Source organism: Quercus robur, chromosome 7 (genome assembly GCF_932294415.1).
Source record: "Quercus robur chromosome 7, dhQueRobu3.1, whole genome shotgun sequence".
Classification (NCBI taxonomy): domain Eukaryota; kingdom Viridiplantae; phylum Streptophyta; class Magnoliopsida; order Fagales; family Fagaceae; genus Quercus; species Quercus robur.
The window spans coordinates 14,914,734-14,935,648 of NC_065540.1; the positions used below are offsets into that span (position 1 = coordinate 14,914,734).

At 38.7% G+C, this 20,915-nt stretch overlaps 1 protein-coding gene across 4 annotated transcripts; it reads right to left on the bottom strand.

Annotated features, from left to right (window-relative positions):
• Window positions 1–14,619: 14,619 nt before the first annotated feature.
• LOC126692424 (transcription factor bHLH140) lies at window positions 14,620–19,367 on the bottom strand. Of its 4 annotated transcripts, XM_050388031.1 has the most exons (7): window positions 19,267–19,367; window positions 18,993–19,114; window positions 17,608–18,223; window positions 17,268–17,334; window positions 16,047–16,719; window positions 15,789–15,959; window positions 14,620–15,088 (listed from the first exon to the last, which is right to left on the bottom strand). In XM_050388031.1, exons 1-7 carry the CDS (start codon window positions 19,301–19,303, stop codon window positions 14,753–14,755), a joined length of 2,022 nt encoding a protein of 673 aa, XP_050243988.1. In that variant the 5' UTR covers window positions 19,304–19,367; the 3' UTR covers window positions 14,620–14,752. The 4 variants fall into 4 exon arrangements, with proteins under 4 accessions (XP_050243988.1, XP_050243986.1, XP_050243987.1 ...); XM_050388029.1 differs by having other exon boundaries at window positions 17,268–18,223; XM_050388030.1 differs by having other exon boundaries at window positions 17,268–18,223; window positions 18,993–19,108; window positions 19,267–19,366.
• Between the last annotated feature and the right edge of the window lie 1,548 nt (window positions 19,368–20,915).

A 20,915-nucleotide genomic window follows, 5' to 3' on the forward strand; every position in this document is an offset into this window, starting at 1 on the left:
TCTTTTTCCTCAACTATTGATATGGTCTGTTGAGATTTGTGCATAATAAAAGTAATATTAGTGGTAGGCTCTTAGCCTGCATTTTGAAACTTCTGTGTGAGGACTGAGGACCTCCCCAAGTCCCTAACACATCGTTGTCTCTAGTCACTTTAAAAAAAATAAAATATCTCCATAGGCTCAGGGAAGTTCCAAGCTTTGTTATCCAAATCTCTTTAATGCTCTAGATTGGTCACTGTCTCAATGATTTCAACATGTAGAGAAGCCTTACTGGAGGAGGGGAAATGTGGCTCTTCTTCCTCCGGAAGTAGATTTTTTTTTTTAGCATAAAGTCTTGAGGATACTGATAAATTAAGGTTGGTCATGGTGAAATTTATCCCAGTACAAGATCTCTGCTTTTCTTTTTAAAAGATTTGGTTTTGATTTAGGTGTTTGAAATGATACCACTTGAGATCCAACGTCATCCCTGTGCTTAATACGTGTAGTCTGCAAGAACTGTTGATTAGCTCCAAGTTATACACAATCCAATCCATATTAACATTTTTTTTTGCTAAACCCAATCCATATTAACATTGATTCGCTTCACTCAGTGAAGTGACATTCGCTCAGTGAAATGTTAGCTAGGTGATTTGGTATTATAGAAGGATTGCTTTTTTCTTTTTTAAAAGAGAGGTCACGATTTTTACTTTTAGTTACTTTAGTGACATTCTCTGTTCTCTTAAAAAGTGATTTTATGGAATAAATTCGACTATATAGCCATTCTTCTCCACAACCCGAAACTGATACTTGAAAGATTACAGTGACATATATAGTTTTGAATATAATTTTGAAACATATATTGTTTCAAAAAAAAGTATTCCACTCATTTTATAATTTTGAATATAATAGTATTGTAAGGACTGAAATGGGATTAGGCCCAAAATAGGATTGGGTTCTAGCTCAAGTAGCCCAAACAATAAATTTATAGAGCGTGGATGAAAAAACTAGATCTAATCCAGAAGAAAAACGATTAAATTCGGTAATTTGAGATTGTTAGACACACGTAAGATGAGAAAGTCTGTCCTCGGAGTAACTCCAAGGGTTCATATTATATTGTACTTGTTAAATAATAAGATCATCCAACAGTTTACCGTCCTCCTTCCTTCTTGATTTTTTCCAATGTTATATACTACAATCTTGGTATCATCCCCACCACACACATGTAGGTCAGATTCGGGGAACTCCTCCTTGTTCCATCCAGCACTTCCCAGAACCATCAACTAGTAGCTGTAAGGCTGCTTGATCATTGTTCAGACATCATTTCCACATTAATGCGACCAAAGAGTTGGTTAGGAGCCATTTAATGCGGAGGTAACAGCTTTTCGAAGATATTTGTTGCTCGTCTCCTCTCTTATCCCTTGTCTAGTGTCTAACTCTTAGTAGTGATGTAACTTAGAAGAATGTTCATAATGATATGACACTCTTATTGACCTCACAAACTTGTTGCCGAGATGGATTTTATTCTCGGACGCTCGTTGGACTTATCTTATATTATCTCTACGCTTCTCTTTGTTCCGTTCTCTTTATAATCTTATCTGGTCCTCCTCGGATTGTCAAATGTCCTTGGATTGGGCCATAAGCCCAGTTAGTACGTCCTTAACAGTACCTCCTGATTAACTAGCTTCCATAATAACCCCTCAAAATCTTGCTTTTCGACTCCTCGGGAGGAAAGGATGATTTTGACGTCCTCAGCCCATCTTATTTATGGTTCTATTATGTATTCTTGACCTCTTATATGTCTTTTTACTTGCTCATGGCACGTTCTTGACGCTTCGGCGTCCAAAACGTGTCAGCATTAAATTTTGGTGACGCCCCTGTCCCCCACGTTCAACGGTAAAATGTAAATCTAACGGTGGAGGGTTTTTCTTGTTTTACAAGCGGGAACTTTCCCGCTTGTAATTTCTACGCTACTATAAATAGTTTTTCAAATCAATTCTTTTTCTTACTTTCAGCAATCACACAATCCTAGAGCTCATACACTGAACCTTTCTCTCTCTTTCATTTTCCTATGCATCTACAAATACTAAAATTTGTCTGAGGACCTTTTTTCAAACCTGTAAATCTTCTTAAAACCTTTTTAGCTTTCATTTTAAACTTGTTAATTTTTCTTCGAAACCTCTTAGGAAAATGGGTAAGTTCCAGTGTTTGGTTGAGTCCGAGGAGGGTATGAGAAGTTTCAGGGTTAAGTATAGGATCCCACCAATAGTAGGCATGAGGTACGCTACCAAAGGGAAGTGGGTCGGTGCTAGAAAAACTGGAGAGGTGGTCATTCCCATGATTGCCTTCATAGAGGAAGGGATGACCATTCCCATGGGTACCATCACTAGAAATTACCTTAGGTTTTTTAGGTTATCTCCCACATAGTGTGCCCCAAATATGTTTAGGGTCTTGGGGAGTATAGAAGCTTTAAATGAGAGAATGAACCTAAACCTGACCCACCACGATGTGAATTGGGTATACAATCTGCACAATTTGAAGGGGTAGGGATATTACCTCAAGTCGAGGCGTCTCGAAGTAAGGCTAATCTAATACCTTCCCACTTCAAACAAAAATTTAAAGGAGGATTTCCTAATCTTTTTTGGGGAATGGCACGATGGCCTACCCTGTCCGACTGAGGAGGGAGAACCAGGTGGGGGAATAGCCGTAGATTCATGAATTTTGGTTTGCATTTCTCTTTTGTTTACCAACGTCCTCGTCTTTAACGAAACTTTATTTTAATTCAATGATTTTGCAGACAAACGTGCTACTAAGCCCAAGCTCAGCTTAGTTAACAAAGCGAGCTTAGATAGGATCTTGCAAGCTGAGGTGTACGTGAACGAAGCTGACGGTTAACTCCGAGCAGCCCATCTAATTCTTGGATACATGCCACTTTCATTCGCATTCCAAGCGCCTAAGTACGTGATCAAGGCTCGCGACCTTCAGCTCCACCGCATCATCGTTGCTTTCAAAGGGTTCATTGTTCTAGAGGGTATCCTACTCCCTCAAGATACTTCTTGCACCAAACCCTTTTTTGTGGCCACTCCTTCAATTGGAGTATCCTCATCCCAGCTCGTTCTCGAGGAAGAGGAAGAAAGAAAAGAAGAAGAAGAAGAAGAAGAAGAAGAAGAAAGAAGCCCAGAGGAGGTTGTGGACTTGTCAGACTCCTCGGACGAATTCGAGGTTTTTAACCAGACTCTATCCTTCGAAGACGTATCTGACGAAATAGGTGTCCAAAGGAAACCTCAGAGGAGTTTAATGAAGTTGATAGAAAATCAACCTGGAAAGGGTGCACCGGGGAAATCCACCTAGTCTCAGATTCCCCCTCCTCTTCCCAAATCTCCTTCTCCTGCTCCTCACCCACCTTAGCCTATCAGACCTGAACCTGTTGATCCAAAAAGGAAGAGGGAGTAGAAAGGGAAAGATGTGGTTGAGACAGGAAGGTCTAGCCCGACCCAGGAAGATGAGGCTCAACGAGCTGCGAAGCAGCAAAGGGTCAGCCACACATCACAGCGAGGCCTGGAGAGGTCGGACACTTAGCCTCCAGAGCTATAAGCCTGGCTCCCAGCACCCATGCATGGTGGGGAGTCCCTGAGGGATGATGCATCATTCAGGGACTTCAACGGGGGCATTGGGTGCCACGTTGCCTCGGCCATGGAGGAGGCCTTACTGCTTCCAAAAGATATGACCGAGCTGTGTAACATGAGGAAGAACGAGGTCTTCCTCAATTGCAAAAGATATTTGGGCATGGTATAACATTAACCCCCCCCCCCCTTTTTTTTACTTATAATCATTATTTATAGACATATACTTTCTGTTGGCTATGATATTAATCCTTTTCTTTTAGGCTGTCCAAGCCACTTTCAGGCTTAAGGAAATTACCAATAACTGCTACCAGCAGTTAGAAGATGGGAGGAAAAGACGAACGGCAGCTGTGCAAACGCTTACTATCTCTGAACATAGCAATGCTGAGCTGAAGAAAAAGCTGGCCGAGGAGTAGAATGCCAGCCGTAGTGCTGACTCGGCCTTGGAAGGCGTGCAAAGGCAAGCCGAGGACCAGAGGAAGCGATTGCGTGAGACAATTGATCAACTGACCACTGCCAAGGAACAGATGGTAGTGCTCAGAAAACAACTGGAGGAAGCCCAAAGGCTGAAAGATCAGGTTGAAAAATCCAAGGCTAAAGCTGAGAAGGCAAGGATTGAGGCCGAGAAGGATAGGGACGAGGCCGAGTAGAAGGGTTATGACCTTGGAGTAGCTGAGACCAAGGAAACCCTTAGGGCAAAGGTTCCAGTTGTGTGTCGCATTTACTGCTCCCAAACTTGGGATGAAGCCTTTAACCGAGCTAGGGTTGAGGCTTCTTCTGAGTTGAGGAAACCAGAAAACGTGTTTTACCCTTCTGTAATACGAGCCTCGAACCTTCCTTCTACTTAAGATGAGGTGGCTTCTACAGTTGTTGGTCCAAATAAAGAAGTACAGCCTCAGGATCCTCCTCTTCCCAGCCAGCAAGGGCCAACAAAAGAGACTGGTGCTTCCCAAGAAGTACCCTCGGACAAGGCTGCAGTTGTTCCGGAGGTAGGAGCTGCTTCCTAGGGCTTTCAGCAAGATTTGGCTTCAACTGTCATGCCTGCTGAGGGAGCCTCCAAAGATATAGGAAGGACAACTACCTCTGAGGCAGATAACCCAGCCAACAAAACCTCTTAGCTTCAGATTAAGTTGAAGAAATGAGCATTGCCTTGCAATATAATCATGACCTTTATAAAGGATTTTGTCCCCCCTTTTTTTTAGACATATTTTAATGAAGTATGCATTTTTAAACTCTTGAATTTGTTTGAGTTATTATCCATTTCATTTTTATTTTATCTGTTTTGTTACTTTGGTTTTGAGTAGTTTTCATTTTGACTGCCCTTTGTTTGTACAAGAGAAAAAACATAGTTTACACATGCTTTTAATTGGCAGCCAAAATGGATGATAACCATTGAGTCCGTAATATTATATAGACATATTTTGAATACATATATATCCACTCTAACAAGTTTAACCTTAAGAAAACGTCCAAAAGTTTGATCAAATAAAGTTAAGTCCAGAGCACCTCAGTATGCTTTAAATGATGCTCATAGGCTTATTGGGGTTTATATCTTTACTAGGTGATCACAAACCCTGTGATCCGAGAATGAGAATTAAGGGTTTACTCCTTCTAAATGCTCAAGTTCGTGTTGCACTAGCATTTTAATAACACGAGACTGTATTAATTTCTATTGAACCTGTGTAGTGCTTCAATAGATGTCATAGGGTATTAATTTCCACTAAATTTGTGGTCTGAGGAACCTGACATAACTTAGTTTCTGTTTAATACTTCAATGGATGTCATAGGGTATTAATTTCCACTAAGTTTGTGGTCCGAGGAACCTGACATAACTTAGTTTCTGTTTAATACTTTAATAGATGTCATAGGATATTAATTTCCACTAAGTTTATGGTCCGAGGAATCTAACATAATTTAGTTTCTGTTTAATACTTCAATAGATGAGAAAACACATGACATATGATTGGACCAAACTAAAGGGAAACTAAACAGGACTACTTTCATTAATAATAATACATTTTTAGATTGTTTACATTCCAAGGGTGGAGTATAGTTTTTTCATCTAGATCTTCCAAGTAGTAGGCACCTATTCCCGCCACTGAAGTTATCCGATATGGTCCTTCCCAATTAGGCCCCAATTTTCTCCAGGTTGGATTCTTGGTGGTTCCCAAAAATTTTCTTGATACTAGATCTCCTATAGCCAAAGGCCTTAGCTTTACATTGGTATCATAACCTTGCTTGAGCTTATGCTGGTAGTAAGCCAGTTGGACCATCACATTCTCCCTTCGTTCTTCGATCAAATCCAGACTCCTTTCCAACAACCCATCATTACCGCCCGGGGTAAATGCACTAGTTCTCAACGTTGGGAAACTAGTTTCTAGAGGGATTACGGCCTTGGCTCCAGATGTCATTGAGAAAGGGGTCTCTCCTGTTGATCGTCGAGGCGTTGTTCGATACGTCCAAATGACATGTGGTAATTCCTCCACCCATTTTCCCTTTGCGTCGTCCAACCTCTTTGTAAGTCCACTTACTATAACCTTGTTGACAGCTTTAGCTTGCCCATTCTCTTGAGGATAGGCCGGAGTGGAATACCTATTATTTATCCCTAGGTCAGAATTGTATTGCCTAAAGGCTTTGTTGTCGAACTGAAGGCCATTATCTGAGACAAGGGTATGGGGAACCCCGAATCAAGTAACGATATTCTTCCAGATAAACCTTTTAACATCTACGTCCCTGATATTAGCCAGAGGTTCAACTTTGACCCATTTAGTGAAATAATCCGTGTCGACCAGCAGATACTTTTTGTTCCCTAGTACTTTAGGAAAAGGACCTACAATATCTAAACCCCACTGAGCAAAAGGCTAAGGGCTAGAAAGAGGATTAAGAACTCCTCCAGGCTAGTGGATGTTTGGAGCGAATCTCTGACATTGGTCACATTTTCTAACATACTTTTGCACTTCTTTCTGCATATTTGGCCACTAGTATCCTTAAGTGATAGCCCGGTGAGATAGGGATCTTCCCCCCGTGTGACTTCCACAAATTCCTTCATGTAATTCCTCTAGGAGTGACTCTGATGTCTCGGGATGTACAGAAAGCATATATGGCTCAGAAAAAGAACGTTTATACAACTTTCTGTCCTCGGACAACCAAAACCAAGGAGCTTTCCTTCGTATTTTCTCAGCTTCTGGTTTCTCCTCAGGCAATATATCCCTTTCGAGGAATAACAGTATAGGGTCCATCCAGCTTGGCCCCAAACTAACTTGATGGATCCGGAGCAAATCTTTCCTCGTTGGGGTGGGAAGGCACAAATCCTCGACAATTATCACTCGGGGAAAATTCCGTGCCAAGGAGGTGGCAAGGGTAGCCAAGGAATCTGCATGGGTATTTTCACCTCTAGGGATATGTGACAAATCGAAGGATTCAAATTTCGTTTGTACACTCCTAACTTGACCCAAATATTCCTGCATTCTTGTATCTTGGGCTTCCAGTTCCCCTTTTACCTGACCCACGATCAATCTTGAATCTGAGAACATTTCCACTGTCTTTCCACCCATTTTCTGGACCATAGTCATTCCCATCAGCAAAGTTTCATATTCCGTTTCGTTGTTTGTAGCCGAGAATTCCAACCTCAAGGACTTTTCAATGATGATCTTTTCGGGGGATACCAGAACTAGCCCCACTCCTGCTCCCCGTTGGTTTGCTACTCCGTCCACATACACTTTCCAAGATGCAGTGTCTTGTGTGGAGATTAGGCCAACCGATTTTTCATCCATGTCATGTCGCTTCACCTCTGCTTCTTCTGGAAGTTCAGCAAACTCGGCTACTAGATCAGCGAGGACCTGACCTTTCACAGACGTATGAGGCATATATTTGATGTCGAAAGCCCAAGAATCGTGCCCCATTTAGCAATCCTCTCAGTATAATCTGCACTTCGAAGTATGGACTTGAACGGTAATTGAGTCAGAATCACCACGGTGTGCGCCTGAAAATAATGGGAGAGTTTTCGTGTAGCATGTACTACTACCAAGATAGCCTTTTCCAGTGATAAGTACCGCACATCGGCCTCATGAAGTGACTTACTTACGTAATAGACTGGTCTTTGGATGCCACTGTCTTCTCGTATCAAAACAAAACTTACTGTATGGGAGGCTATCGCCAAATAGGCAAACAAGACCTCATCCACCTCAGGACTAGACATGATAGGTGGCCGAGATAGGTACTCTTTCAACTGCTGAAATGCTACAGCACATTCCTCAGTCCATTCAAATCCTTTCCATTTATGCAGTAAAAGAAAAAAGGGTCTGCACCTATCAGTTGACCTAGATATAAATTGGTTCAAAGCAGCAGTCATCCTTGTCAGTTTTTGCACTTCCTTGGGATTCCGAGGTGCTTGTAAGCTATTAATGGCCTTAATCTGGTCTGGATTCACCTCGATTCCCCTGTGAGTCACCATGTAGCCCAAGAATTTTCCAGAGCCTACACCAAATGAACACTTTGAAGCATTCAAACGTAACTCGTGCTTTCTTAGAATTCCAAAAATGTTTGCAAGATCTCCCACATGCCCAGACACTACTTTGCTTTTTACAACTATATCATCGATATAGAGTTCAATGTTCCTGCCCAATTGTGGTTCGAACATCTTAGTCATCATCCGTTGATAAGTAGACCCTGCATTTTTTAAACCAAAGGGCATCACTTTGTAATGATGGTTTCCAATGGGAGTAACAAAAGCTGTCTTTTCTTGATCATTCAATGCTAACGGTATTTGGTGATATCCTTGGAAGACATCCAAAAAGCTCATCCGAGGATGACTTACCGTTGCATCCACCAACTGGTCTATCCTAGGCACAGGGAAAGGGTCCTTAGGACAGGCCTTATTGAGGTCCGCGAAGTCCACCCACACTCGCCATTTCCCAGTCTTCTTTTTCATCACCACCGTGTTGGCTAACCATTGGGGGTAAAAAACTTCCTTGATAGCCCCAGCCTGCTTGAGCTTGGCCACTTCATTTCTGACAGTTTCGACATGCTCTTTTAACGGACGCCGAGGTGACTGTCTCTTCGGGGTGATGGAAGGATTAACATTTAGATGATGACAGATGAAACTTGGGTTAATACCCGGGGCTTCATATGCGCTCCACACGAACACATCAACATTCTCTCTTAGGAATTCAACCAAATGCTCTCTCTCCTGCAGAGGCAGCTTAACTCCAATTTGAAAGAACTTCTCCGAATCATCGCCAACGATTACCCTTTCCAAATCTTCGCACTCCGCCTTGTCGGCTGGTCCATTAAAGGGTAACGTCGGGGTTTCTGATTGCTATAAACCGTTATCAGCGGTGGTTGAGGTTTCCGCCTCAGGCCGATGTTGGATAGCCACCACCAGGCATTGTTGGGCCGCAGTTTGACTTCCTACTATCTCCAAAACTTGGTCTCCGGATGGGTACTTAATCTTCTGGTGTAGAGTAGAAGAGACAGCCCCCAGGGTATGAAGCCAAGGTCTGCCCATAATGGTCGTGTAGGGAGAGAAGACATCTACGACAATGAAGTCCACCTCCACCACATCCGTGCTGGGCTGCACAGGTAATCTGATCTGTCCTTTTGAGACAACAATCTTTCCCTCAAAACTCACTAGAGGAGAACTGTAGGCCATCAAGTTCTCGGGTTTCAAATTTAGCCCTCTATACAAGTCAAGGTATATTATGTCAGCGGCACTGCCCTGGTCAATCATCACCCTTTTCTCATTGTACCCACCAATTCTCAGTGTAACTACAAGAGCATCATCATGGGGCTGTATAATTCCTATTTTGTCCTCATTTAAAAAACCCAACACTAACGGGGCGCCCAACTTGGCTCTCTTAGGCATTGAGCTAGACTTCTCGGCCGGAGAATGGGATACCAACGTTACCTTGGAAGGACAAGATCCAGTCCTTCCCGGGGCAGCAAAATTAACGTTTATTGTGCCAATGGGGAGTCTTGAAGAAGCATCCCCACGAAGCTCTGAGCCCGCCTAGCTTAACCGACCACTGGAATGATGCAAGAGTTGCTTCAACTTCCCTTCTCGGACTAACTAGTCCAAATGGTCTCATAAATTCCTGCAATCCTTTGTTATGTGTCCATGATCCTGATGATAGTGGCAATAAAGGTTCTGGTTGCGTCTCATAGGATCTCCTGCCATCTTGTTTGGCCATTTGAAAAACGACTTATTCTTAATCTTCTCTAGTACTTGTTGCACTGGCTCTCAAAACACAGCGTTAACCGCTTGGGTGTTGGCAGATCCTGACTACCCTACAAAGTCTTTCTGAGGTCGATTATTATTGTATCGATCCAACCTGAAATCCCTCCTCTCCTGAGGGATCACCTTAGCCTTTCCTTTCCCCCTACAGTTGGTCTTCTTCTACTCTTGTGTACTTGTCAATCCGATCTATTAATTGTCGTACACTAGTAACAGGTTTACTGATTAGAGATTTCCTCAAATCATGCTCAGCTGGAAGACCAGCCTTGAAAGTGCTAATAGCCACATCATCGTGCTTTCCTTCTATTTCATTAAACATCTCCCAGTATCTATCCGAATAAGCCTTCAGAGTCTCACCCTCCCGCATAGACATAGATAATAATGACCCTAAAGGCCGAGAAACCCTGCTGCAAGTAATAAATTGGGCACCAAAAGCCTGGGTGAGTTTTTTGAAGGAATTGATGGAATTCCCCTTCAAACCGTTAAATCACCTCATTGCCACTAGGCCCAAGCTAGATGGAAAGACCTTACACATCAAGGCCTTATCTTTGGAGTGAACAGCCATCCTCTGACTAAAATGGCTAACGTGTTCTACCGGGTCAGTCCGACCATTAAAAATGGTAAATGTGGGTTCATGAAATCGCTGAGGAAGGCTCGCATCTTCAATGTTCCGTGTGAAGGGTGATTTAGAGACTTGACTCAGCGCCTTGTTCATGGCATCATTGCCCAAGCCTCTGCAAGGTGGGCTTCTGTACATACGTCTATGGTGGTGCTTCTCTTCATAGGAAAAGGTCTCACTGGGCGGAGTTCTGGACCTCCGTCTATAACTAGCACCATCTGTTTCTTCAGAGGGCGGCTCGGAGCTGGGCGGTGAACGTCTTCGCCGAGCATGACGCAACTCCCTCTTCAACTTGTCGATTTCACATTGCATGTCTCTGTCATTCTTTGCATGGGAAACATGACTTTTCCCTCGAGATTGACTTCTACTGGTATGTGCTGTGTGCACACTTTCCTCATAGCCCCCTCTCCGTTCGAGACTCCTACGCTGATTGCCATGCTGGGAACCCCTTGACTCTGCATGATGTAGATCAATATCTACCTGGTGTGGTCCTGCTACTGCCTGGTGTGGACCTGCCTCCTCCATTGTGAACGTTGTAACCGAATCTCCTTTAAACTAGATCATGCTCTCCCCACAGATGACGCCAATTGTTAGGACTGAAATGGGATTAGGCCCAAAATAGGATTGGGTTCTAGCCCAAGTAGCCCAAGCAATAAATTTGTAGAGCGTGGATGAAAGAACTAGATCTAATCCAGAAGAAAAACGATTAAATTTGGTAATTTGAGATTGTTAGACACACATAAGATGAGAAAGTCTGTCCTCGGAGTAACTCCAATGGTTCATATTATATTATACTTGTTAAATAATAAGATCATCCAATAGTTTACCGTCCTCCTTCCTTTTTGATTTTTTTTCAATGTGATATACTACAATCTTGGTATCACCCCTACCACACATGTGTAGGTCAGATTTGGGAACTCCTTCCTGTCCCATCCAACACTTTCCAGAACCATCAACTAGTAGCTGTAAGGCTGCTTGATTATTGTTCAAGCATCATTTCCACATTAATGCGACCAGAGAGTTGGTTAGGAGCCATTTAATGTGGAGGTAGCAGCTTTTCAAAGATATTTGTTGCCTTTCTCCTTTCTTATCCCTTGTCCAGCGTCTAACTCTTAGTGGTGATGTAACTTCGAAGAATGTTCATAATGATATGGCACTCTTACTGATCTCAGAAACTTGTTGCCGAGATGGATTTTATCCTCGGACGCTCGTTGGACGTATCTCATATTATCTCTACTCTTTTCTTTGCTCCGTTTTCCTTATAATCTTATCTAGTCCTCCTTGAATTGTCAAATGTCCTCGGATTGGGCCATAAGCCCAGTTAGTACGTCTTTAACAGTATCTCCTGATTAACTGGCCCCCACAAGTATAATAATACAATTATACAAATGGTACTTTTCTCCTTTTTTGCTAAATTATATATATATATATATATATATAATCAAAATTGAAAGAAAATCTAATTAAATTTTAAATTGAATAGTTAATTTTGCATCACGTGTCTTATATAATAAATTACTAAAATTTTGTACTAAGTGAATTATTAGGTACAAAAATTGAAGAGCTTTACTCCATAATCTAAAAAAAATCCCTGAGTTCTCTCTCTCAAACCCATTGATATCTTCTTCTTTTTTTTTTTTTTTTCCTCCATGCTTATTTGTAGAGGTTATCCATTTTAACTTAAATTTTATGGTTTAAAAAAAAAAAAAAAATTGAGGTGATTTTGTGTAGTTGATGATATTGAAAGTTTGAAAATATTCAAACACTTATCTAGTTTAACATTTTTCTCGCCATTGAAATTGTAAGTGGGTTTCGTGTTATTAATGATATCAAAATAGTTTCAACTTGAAGGGTTTTTTTTTTTTTTTTCCTTATCAAGTTGGAAGTAAATTTGCGGTGTTGATGATATTCAAACACTTTTCATGTTAAAGTTAATTATTTTTAATCAAAATCATAACTTGGGTTTTGTGTGTACTTGCAGTTATTGACTAGGGAGGAATAAAAAAAAGGTTTAAAATTTGCTCCTACACTTTCCCTCTTTGTTACAAACTCACTCTCAAATTGCATATAATGATCTTATCAATGGGGTCAATACAGTAATTATTTATTGTGTTGGTAAGAACCGGGCATAGTCTTTCTAAACTATGTATACATGTAATTTTAGCTTTTCAATTGATAATTAAAAAAAAAAAAAAAAAAAAACAAAAGCTCATATCAATTATTTTTTACAAATTATACAACAGTATCAACTTTGGGTGATGTTTCTTTCAGTTATTTTATAATATCAATATTTTCTTAAATTTTGCTATGTTATTTTAATTGAAACATGCAAAAGAAAATCTCAATTCAGTTTAAATTATTTGATTATATTTATGATGATTTTTTTAAAAGATTCCTAATTCTGAGGAAGAGAAATAATGGATGAGGAGAAATAATGAAGGAGGAGCGGATGGTAATAGAGTTATGTTTCTTAAAGAAGAGAGTTATGTTTCTTAAAAGAAGGTTGATATAGTCCCTAACGTGTTTTTATTTTATTTTATTTTTTTTGATTTTCAATTAGTATTTTTTTTGTTTATTTATTTATTTATTTTTGGATGCATCCTTGTGTAAGCATGGGTTACAATTTAGTGTACACTTTATACATAAACGGAACTCATTCCTCGGATTTGAGTCAATTCAATAATGCGGCAAACTAGGCTGATGCATACCAAGTCAAAGCTACTCTCAGTTTTAAGAAAAAAAGGTCAAAGTTGTGTTACTAATTATTTGAAGAGAGGGTCAATTCTACATAGGCCTTGTTCGGGAGTTCATAAGGAAACAGAATGAAATAGAATAGAATGATCATAAGGGAATGGAAAAGAATGAAATGTATTTAAGTGAGGGAAATGAATGAAAAAAAAAAAGAAAAAAAAAAAAGGAATGAAATAGAATTAAGTAATCTTGTTTGGATGTTTTAAAATAAAAGAATATAAATGAATGAAATGTAAGTAATTTTGTTTAAGAGTAATAATAATATAGAGGGAAATGAATGAAATCATTTTATGATAATATTATTATTAAACCCTTATTTAAAAATAAATGGCTGAATATATATGGATATTTTGGGAGTTTTAGTAAAAATTCATTAAATATAATTTCATTCCCTCCAATTCCTCCCAATTTCAGGAGAATGAAAATTTGAGGTTTTAAAGGAATAGATAGGAATGAGAGTTCTCTCCTCCTCATTCCATTTCCTCCCATTTAAATTTCCAAGTAAGAGAATGAACTTTCTATTCTCTCAAATAAAATTCTCAGTTGAGAGCTAAGAATCCTATAACTCCTAAAACATAGTTGACAAGTCCAATAACCCATAGGCTTTAAACAGAATGTGGATAAGCCCTCTTCTTCTTCTTCATTAAAAAAAAAAATATATATATATATATATATATATATATTATAACAGAATGTAGATGAACTTAATACCATGCGCAATGCCACAGCTTCTATGGCCTCATTATTTCTGCTTCAAACGCTTTGATTGTTCCATCAACGCTTACATTATGCAATATGGTTCCTACTGCATGTTCTCTAACAACGAAAACTTTAACCATACAATTGTACAAATTTCGGCTTTGTTAGGAACTCATACCATAAGAAAACTAGACTATAAAACATGTTTATAAAAATTGTCAGAGCATCTCTATATTCTTCATGGCTAAGGGAGAAATTACACTTTACTATCTTAAATTCTATTCTCAATTACACTTTGCACCATAAATTTTTCGAATGCGCACTTTGCATCCTAAACTATGATCATTGTTACACTTTACACCCCGACATCAAATTTGTTGTTAACTTGGATGGAAAAATATGACATAAAGTGAAAAAATCAAATTGCCCATTTTTTTAATCCCTTACAAACAAATAAGAAATTATACTTTTCCACTTTAAACTATGTTCCTAATTACACTTTGCACTCTAAACTTTAAATCACTTAATTTTGGGGTGTAAAGTGTAACAATGCTCATAGTTTAGGATGCAAAACGTGCATTCAAAAAGTTTATACTGCAAAGTGTAATATAAAATGTAATTTTTCCATAGTTGACAAAGGAGCAAGGAAATGTTATAATCTCCTAACACTACTATATTATTTCACAATCACAACTACAGATCCATTGAGAAGACAAAAATCATAAAGTTAGATTGTTGATGCACAAGGATTTCATTATCAGTGCCAAGCCAGCCAGCAAAAACACAATTGCTTGAACCAGTATGATTCTACATTATTTACAACAAAATTTGAGGATACATGACAAATAAACACATCTAAGGATCAATACCAGCATTACATGGGGCAAGCACTAAGCGGGAATTTTGAAGTAGAGAGGGTGGAAAAGGGGCTTGACAATTGCTTATGTGTGATTTTAACCGAGGTATGTTGGGGTGTGCACTTCTACATCGGTGACAACGCAACTCCATAGACAACAAGCTTTCATCATCTCTTAAGGTTGCTTTACCATGACTGCTGACTTCCTCAAGTACATCTACAGAGTCGAGAAAGAAAGCGGTATTGAATGAGTTCCAGTGCTTCTTATTTTTCAAATTTTTTGAATCAAAATCTTGGCTAATAACATGAAGGTGTAGTTGTCGCATTGATGGGACCTGCAAAGAGGAGACACAATCAGAAATGCCTTTTAAGAAACCCAATTTTCGACTTCCACTATACCACTGTTGATTGATAAGCCAGCATTTTGTGTGTGTAACTAGAAAAACTATCGAAATTCGCAATGAACAAAAAGGCACAAAAACTGCTACCAAATGTAATGGCATGTCGGATCATCCTAAACACATCTTTATTATACTCTACTCTTTAATTCTTTCCATCATAAATTATTCTCACCAAATCTATTCAATTTACAATTAAAAGTAACTTTAAATACTTGTTTTAAATCATAAAATCATCTTATTTTTTAAAAACAAAAACACATGTTTCTTTCCTCTCCCCTTCTCATCATAGATCATCATATTGTCCCATATCATTATGTATTGTTCCAGTCACTTGATATCACATAAAACCAAACTCAGGTAGCTGAGTCCCTAATTTAGCCTGCAATTGGTATTGTCCTCAACTTTTAAATTTATTTGTTTGTAAATCTATCCTTTCCACAACACCTAGTCTATGGCTTTAAAGCTTGGAACTACTAACATAAAATAGTTTCTTATTTCCTCTTTTTGGCAGATTCAAATGCAGAACCTACACAGACCTCACCACAACAGATCCTGAGCCGTGGCCCATAGGCATAAAAAGGAACACAAAAGAGGAACAATTCAACAAATACTCTAAAGCAAAAGTATTGCATACCGAGTGATAGCCAAGGCGGAAGATCAAAGATGCATCTTCTTGCAGAAACTTCTCAGCCCACTTCAAACCCACATCATGCATTGTCTTTAATAACTGCAGATGGTCTTTACTAACATCTGAAAGGCGATCAAGACCTTCAGATCGTGCTAGCACCAAAAGATGCCTTCTTGCCTGCATAAGGAACAAAAATTCCACACCTGATATATGCGATTTATAAATAAACGAAAAGGGGGAGGGGAATTAAGGGTTCCAAATTACCTTGGGATAAAGATCATTCAGTACTACAACATCATCTGATATCTCCAGCACAACATCCTTATGTGTCTGAGGGTGCATGGCAATTTTATGAAGAGCTTGAGCCCATGATCCCCATGCCTTGGTCATGCTTCCATCAATCTTGTCATTGTTTTTGTCTACCTTTCCGATTTTGGACTCAGGGATATCTGCCCCAATTTCATCCTGAGATCCTTTGCATTTTTTGCTTCTATCATAGTCATGTTCATGCTCTCTCTTACTCTTTTGATCATTATTTGGAGAATGCTTTGTATTTGCACCTTCAATGACCTCTTGTGCCCCTGAAGGATTTGAGTCAAGGTTTTCATTGCTTACTTTGGCCAACTTTCCTTGGGTCCTAATTATAGATGCAAAACCTTCAAATAATGAAGTGTAAGCTTCGCGGAGAATTTGGCAGCCTTTAATATAGTCATTGTTCAGACAATTTGGTCGATGTTGGTTCATATTTGGTCCAAGAACATGTATGACATGGGTAACCCCTTCCCTACTAAACAAGGGAGAAGTTGAAGGGAGAGGAACAACCACAGCTTTCCCTGGGTGAAGAGATTGAGCTTGTTCTTTGGTTGCAACCTCAAGGGCAGGACCAGCAGCATTAAAAATTGCAGCATTCACACCTCCACCTCCAGGTTTAAGTCGCCTAGAAGGGAAAATTACACATACATTTGATAATCTTGACATGCAAATTACGCATATAATCACAAGCTTATTGCATTATACTTTTGCCAACAAAGTAACAGTGAACTAAAGAAAATTGAACTTTTGTGTTATAATTGAGCGAGCAAACATGCAATCAAAGCTCAGCATATTGTAACAAGAGCAAAATGGTTGAACTTCATGACAAGTTATAATATTCTGTAATAATCAGAACAGCATTTTCTCCGTGTAGTCAAAACAAATAATGACCAAAGCTTTTGATTAAAAAAGCTCAAGAGAACATCTTGCAACAGTTTTACAATCATGGATGAAATTCAGCCAATGCATCTTTGAAAATAGACAAGTGATCTTTGGAGTTACCCTATGTGGTTTTTTTTACTCATATATTTTTTAGCCCTATATGGTCCAGGTACCAATGAGGTTGAAGTAAGGGTCTCAACTAAGTTTTCCTGCTTTCACATGTGTCCCCAATCCCCTTTCTTTTCCTCTTCTTTTGCTATGTAAATAAATACAAGGAAATGATAAACTTACCAATTTGCAGCATTAGCTATTACATTGCAGCGTAAACCTCCTTCTGAATAAAGTTTTGTGATATCTCCTACAAATGTAAAAAACTTATTCAACTCAATGTTTTTCTGGGCAGCTTTTGTCTTAACCAAAGACAAAATCTTTGATTTATGAGACACATCCACCAACACAAGCCTGGCACTCCCAAGCTTATTTACATATTCCTCAACAACCTCGACAATAATATCAGAGGCTTTCTCAAGGTTGAATTGGAAATCTGATGTTGAAATAGATGGAAATGCCAGAGTAGGAGTGTTGTTCAAAGAAGCATGACTACCAGAAGAGCAAACTGCCAGGTTTTCACCTTCCTTTAACTCCTTACTGGCATTCCCTGAAAATGAAGATATATTATCCTGTCCTTTGTAGCTGGGCTCCTTTTCCTCAGTATTCTTATGAGAAACAGAACTCTGAATGCTATTTACATCAGATACCGTGTTAGCAGGAACCTCTACTTTCTTTAAAAACCTCATTATACCAAGCTGAATTTTGGCATCTGGGTTCTTCTGGCCAAAGGAGCCATTGGGAAGTGTATCCAAAGGACCAAGTGCACTGTATGTGTTATGAGCAGCCTGGACATCACTCTCATTCTGGCAAAATGTGATCCGAGTAAACCCTTCACTCAGTTTAGGAAATTCCTTCTTTTGTAGCATTCGGTTCACCACTGCAGCAGCTTTTCCACCTTGCAAGTTTCCCTCATGCCCAGTCCGTTTAACTGATCGAGATATACAGAGTTTAGCTGGAAGATCAAGCACAATGGCATGCACATCTACATTGGGATTGCCAAGCTTCACAAATTCTGCACGCTGTTCTCTGTCGAGATTGCATCTATCGATAAATACACTTTTTCCATCATTCAATGCACTAGCAGCACTCTTTAGGCACTGAGATTTTGTTCCAGACTTACCATTTCCAATGGTGTCCTGACCAGGGCAGTGACATCATCGAAAAATATCAGGGAGAAGCACTTCATTCAAAAGAAGTAATTCAAACATTAAATAGACACCACAAATCATTTGAATAATTACTTAATTAGTACAAGAAACACAAACTAGCCAAATAACAGCAGCTAGATAACACTCTAAGAAATGGGCCGTGGATAACTATAAGAAACTCCAGTAATAAAGCAATTTTGTTAGACCATTAGCCCAGTGGCCCTCTAGTTGTTGTCTTTTAAGATATTGTTCTGTATTTGCCATTGAATTTTGTTAGAGTAATGTTTAAAAGATTTAATTCACCATTTTCTAATGATTTAAGTTTTTGAGACAGTTGGTAATTTATAATGGCATCATAATTTGTGATACCAAATTCAAACCTTTTCTTTGCTCTACCTACATTTAAAAAAAAAATAATAATTCCCACGCATCGGGTCCCACTTGGCAATTGGGAGTTTGGGCTCACACATGAGGAGATTATTAGAATAATAGTTAAATGATTAAATTCACCATTTTCTAGGAGGTTAAGTTTTTGGAAAATTTTGTAATTTATCAAATTTCACTCAGTTAGTTCTTCCTTAGAGAACTAATCACTTACTGATACTCATCACATAATTCACACACACTCAAATTCATGCAAACGAAAACAATCCCACAATCTGTGAACTGAACTCTAAAGTCAAATCCCATACAAGCATTTCATCGAACATGTGGCGTTCATCAGAGATAAACAAGAGAAAGACAAAAAAAAACAAACCTGGCAAATGCGAACCCAGGGTCTTGTAGAAGAGGCCATGACTTGTTCACAAAATGTGGACTTGCCGCTACCTGGTGCACCCACCAATATCACCACGATAGGCTTCCCTTTCGTCCCTTCACCTTTGAACAACACACAATGAATATCAACTAAAAAGAGCACAGAAAGACAGAGAGTTGAATGACATTTGATAATCCATGACAACCTTAAAACCTAGCGAAGTATAAGAAAAATAATTGAATAAATAAATAAACTGCTCTCAAAGGTGGGGTACCTGTGGGTTTTGGAGTGTCATCGATTTCCATTTCCATTTTTTCGATTTTCGATTTGCCTTCAGGAGAGTTAAACAGTTTGTACTTTGTAGTACATTCTGTTCTGTAATCTATATAGTTCTATACCTTTGGTTCTTCAATTGCTGCTACGTTGTGTTTGGCTGCGGTTTATGGTTGGCCTAGGCGAAGGCTAATCTTGTCCTAGAAAAATATGTGTTTGGCTGAGATAGATGGTACGAACCACCAAGCAATAATATAGTTATCTATTTATACGACGGTCGTTTAGTGTTAAACATACAAACCAAAATCCTGTTTGATTCGGTCTAAAACGTTTTAGGCAACATAGAACATTTTATATGATCTGTAGAAATCTATCCATACCAAAACTACAAAAAGAAAAGAAAAGAAATGTTTTACAGTTTTAAACACTATAGATCATTATACAAAGAAAGTTTTGGATTCATGTGTTTTTTAAAAATATAAAACATTATTTGGTTTGGGTGTGATTGGATCCCTTGGGTGGGTTGAGTTCAATGGGTCTCTAGACAACCTTACATGCTACCACCACCCTCTTCCCTCATTGCCAATGACCATCATTAGTGCCATTGAGTCCATCATTTAGCTATCATAACCACTCACCTATTGTAAATAGTTGGTTGTTGGTCATTAGTCACTGCGACCATTTATAGTTAACCACCACCATTGGTCAATGTTGTCACCACCCGCTCGCCATTGCTATTATTATTGGTCATCTACCAATATTGTTGCCACTACTATCACTAACTTTTTCCTCTCAATTTTAACAATCATTTCAAATTTCATATGCAACCAAACCTTAGAATTAGATAACGAAAAACAAATCAAATTCTCAAAAAATTGTTTCCTACTAATATTTGTTCCAATAGAAAACATTTTACATAAAAAAAAATTATTTGCATGAGTACAAATAAATCAAATTGAAAGTATCAAGTAACAATTTTCAAAATTTGTGAACTTGTTTATCATTTGATTAAGACAATATATAAGTGGTCATTTGAACATGATTTTGGTGATTACTAAATAATTCGTCCATATGCATCATAATGTTTTGCCTAAAATCCAAATTACACTTTTTAAAGTTTAAATAAATTGTTAACTTTATAATGTTTGATGATGCATCCAACATTAGGAAAACCAAGTTGAAATTCACTACTTTTATCACGAACAGAGTTCAAATTAACCTTTCATATTAGTGGCCCACATTAGGTGAAAAAGGAAAATAGAGGGTGCGGATTTCTAGTGGAGGTTGATGCTCTCAAGGATGAGGATGAATGTGGTTTAATTGAGCTACAAATCTAACCCAAACTATGTACTCAATGCCACCATCACATAATCTTAAGGTAAGGATGAGAGAGATTGACATAATTTAACACACATGCAAGTTATGGAAAAATGTGTGGTCATAGAAGAATTGTATTATTATTTAAAGCTCATAATTATAAAAATTTTAATGGCTATTTTTTATAGTTATTTAAATAATTTTAAATTTCCCTCACGCATAAGATGTATTTCTTCCTATTTTATTCCATGGTTAATATTAAAACCCATGCCAAAAATTTGTCTACTTTTTCATCCACACGTGAGAAGCCCAACTTAGCCATAAAATATTATC

Bases quoted from the DNA above. Each gene is read 5' to 3' on its own strand.
- LOC126692424 (XM_050388029.1), bottom strand. From the start codon at position 19,303: ATGGAAATGGAAATCGATGACACTCCAAAACCCACAG. The intron at 16,720-17,267 runs GTAAGTTTATCA...TTTCCCTTCTAG, and splicing joins ATAGCTAATGCTGCAAATTG to GCGACTTAAACCTGGAGGTG. The intron at 15,089-15,788 runs GTATGCAATACT...TCCTCTTTGCAG, and splicing joins TCCGCCTTGGCTATCACTCG to GTCCCATCAATGCGACAACT.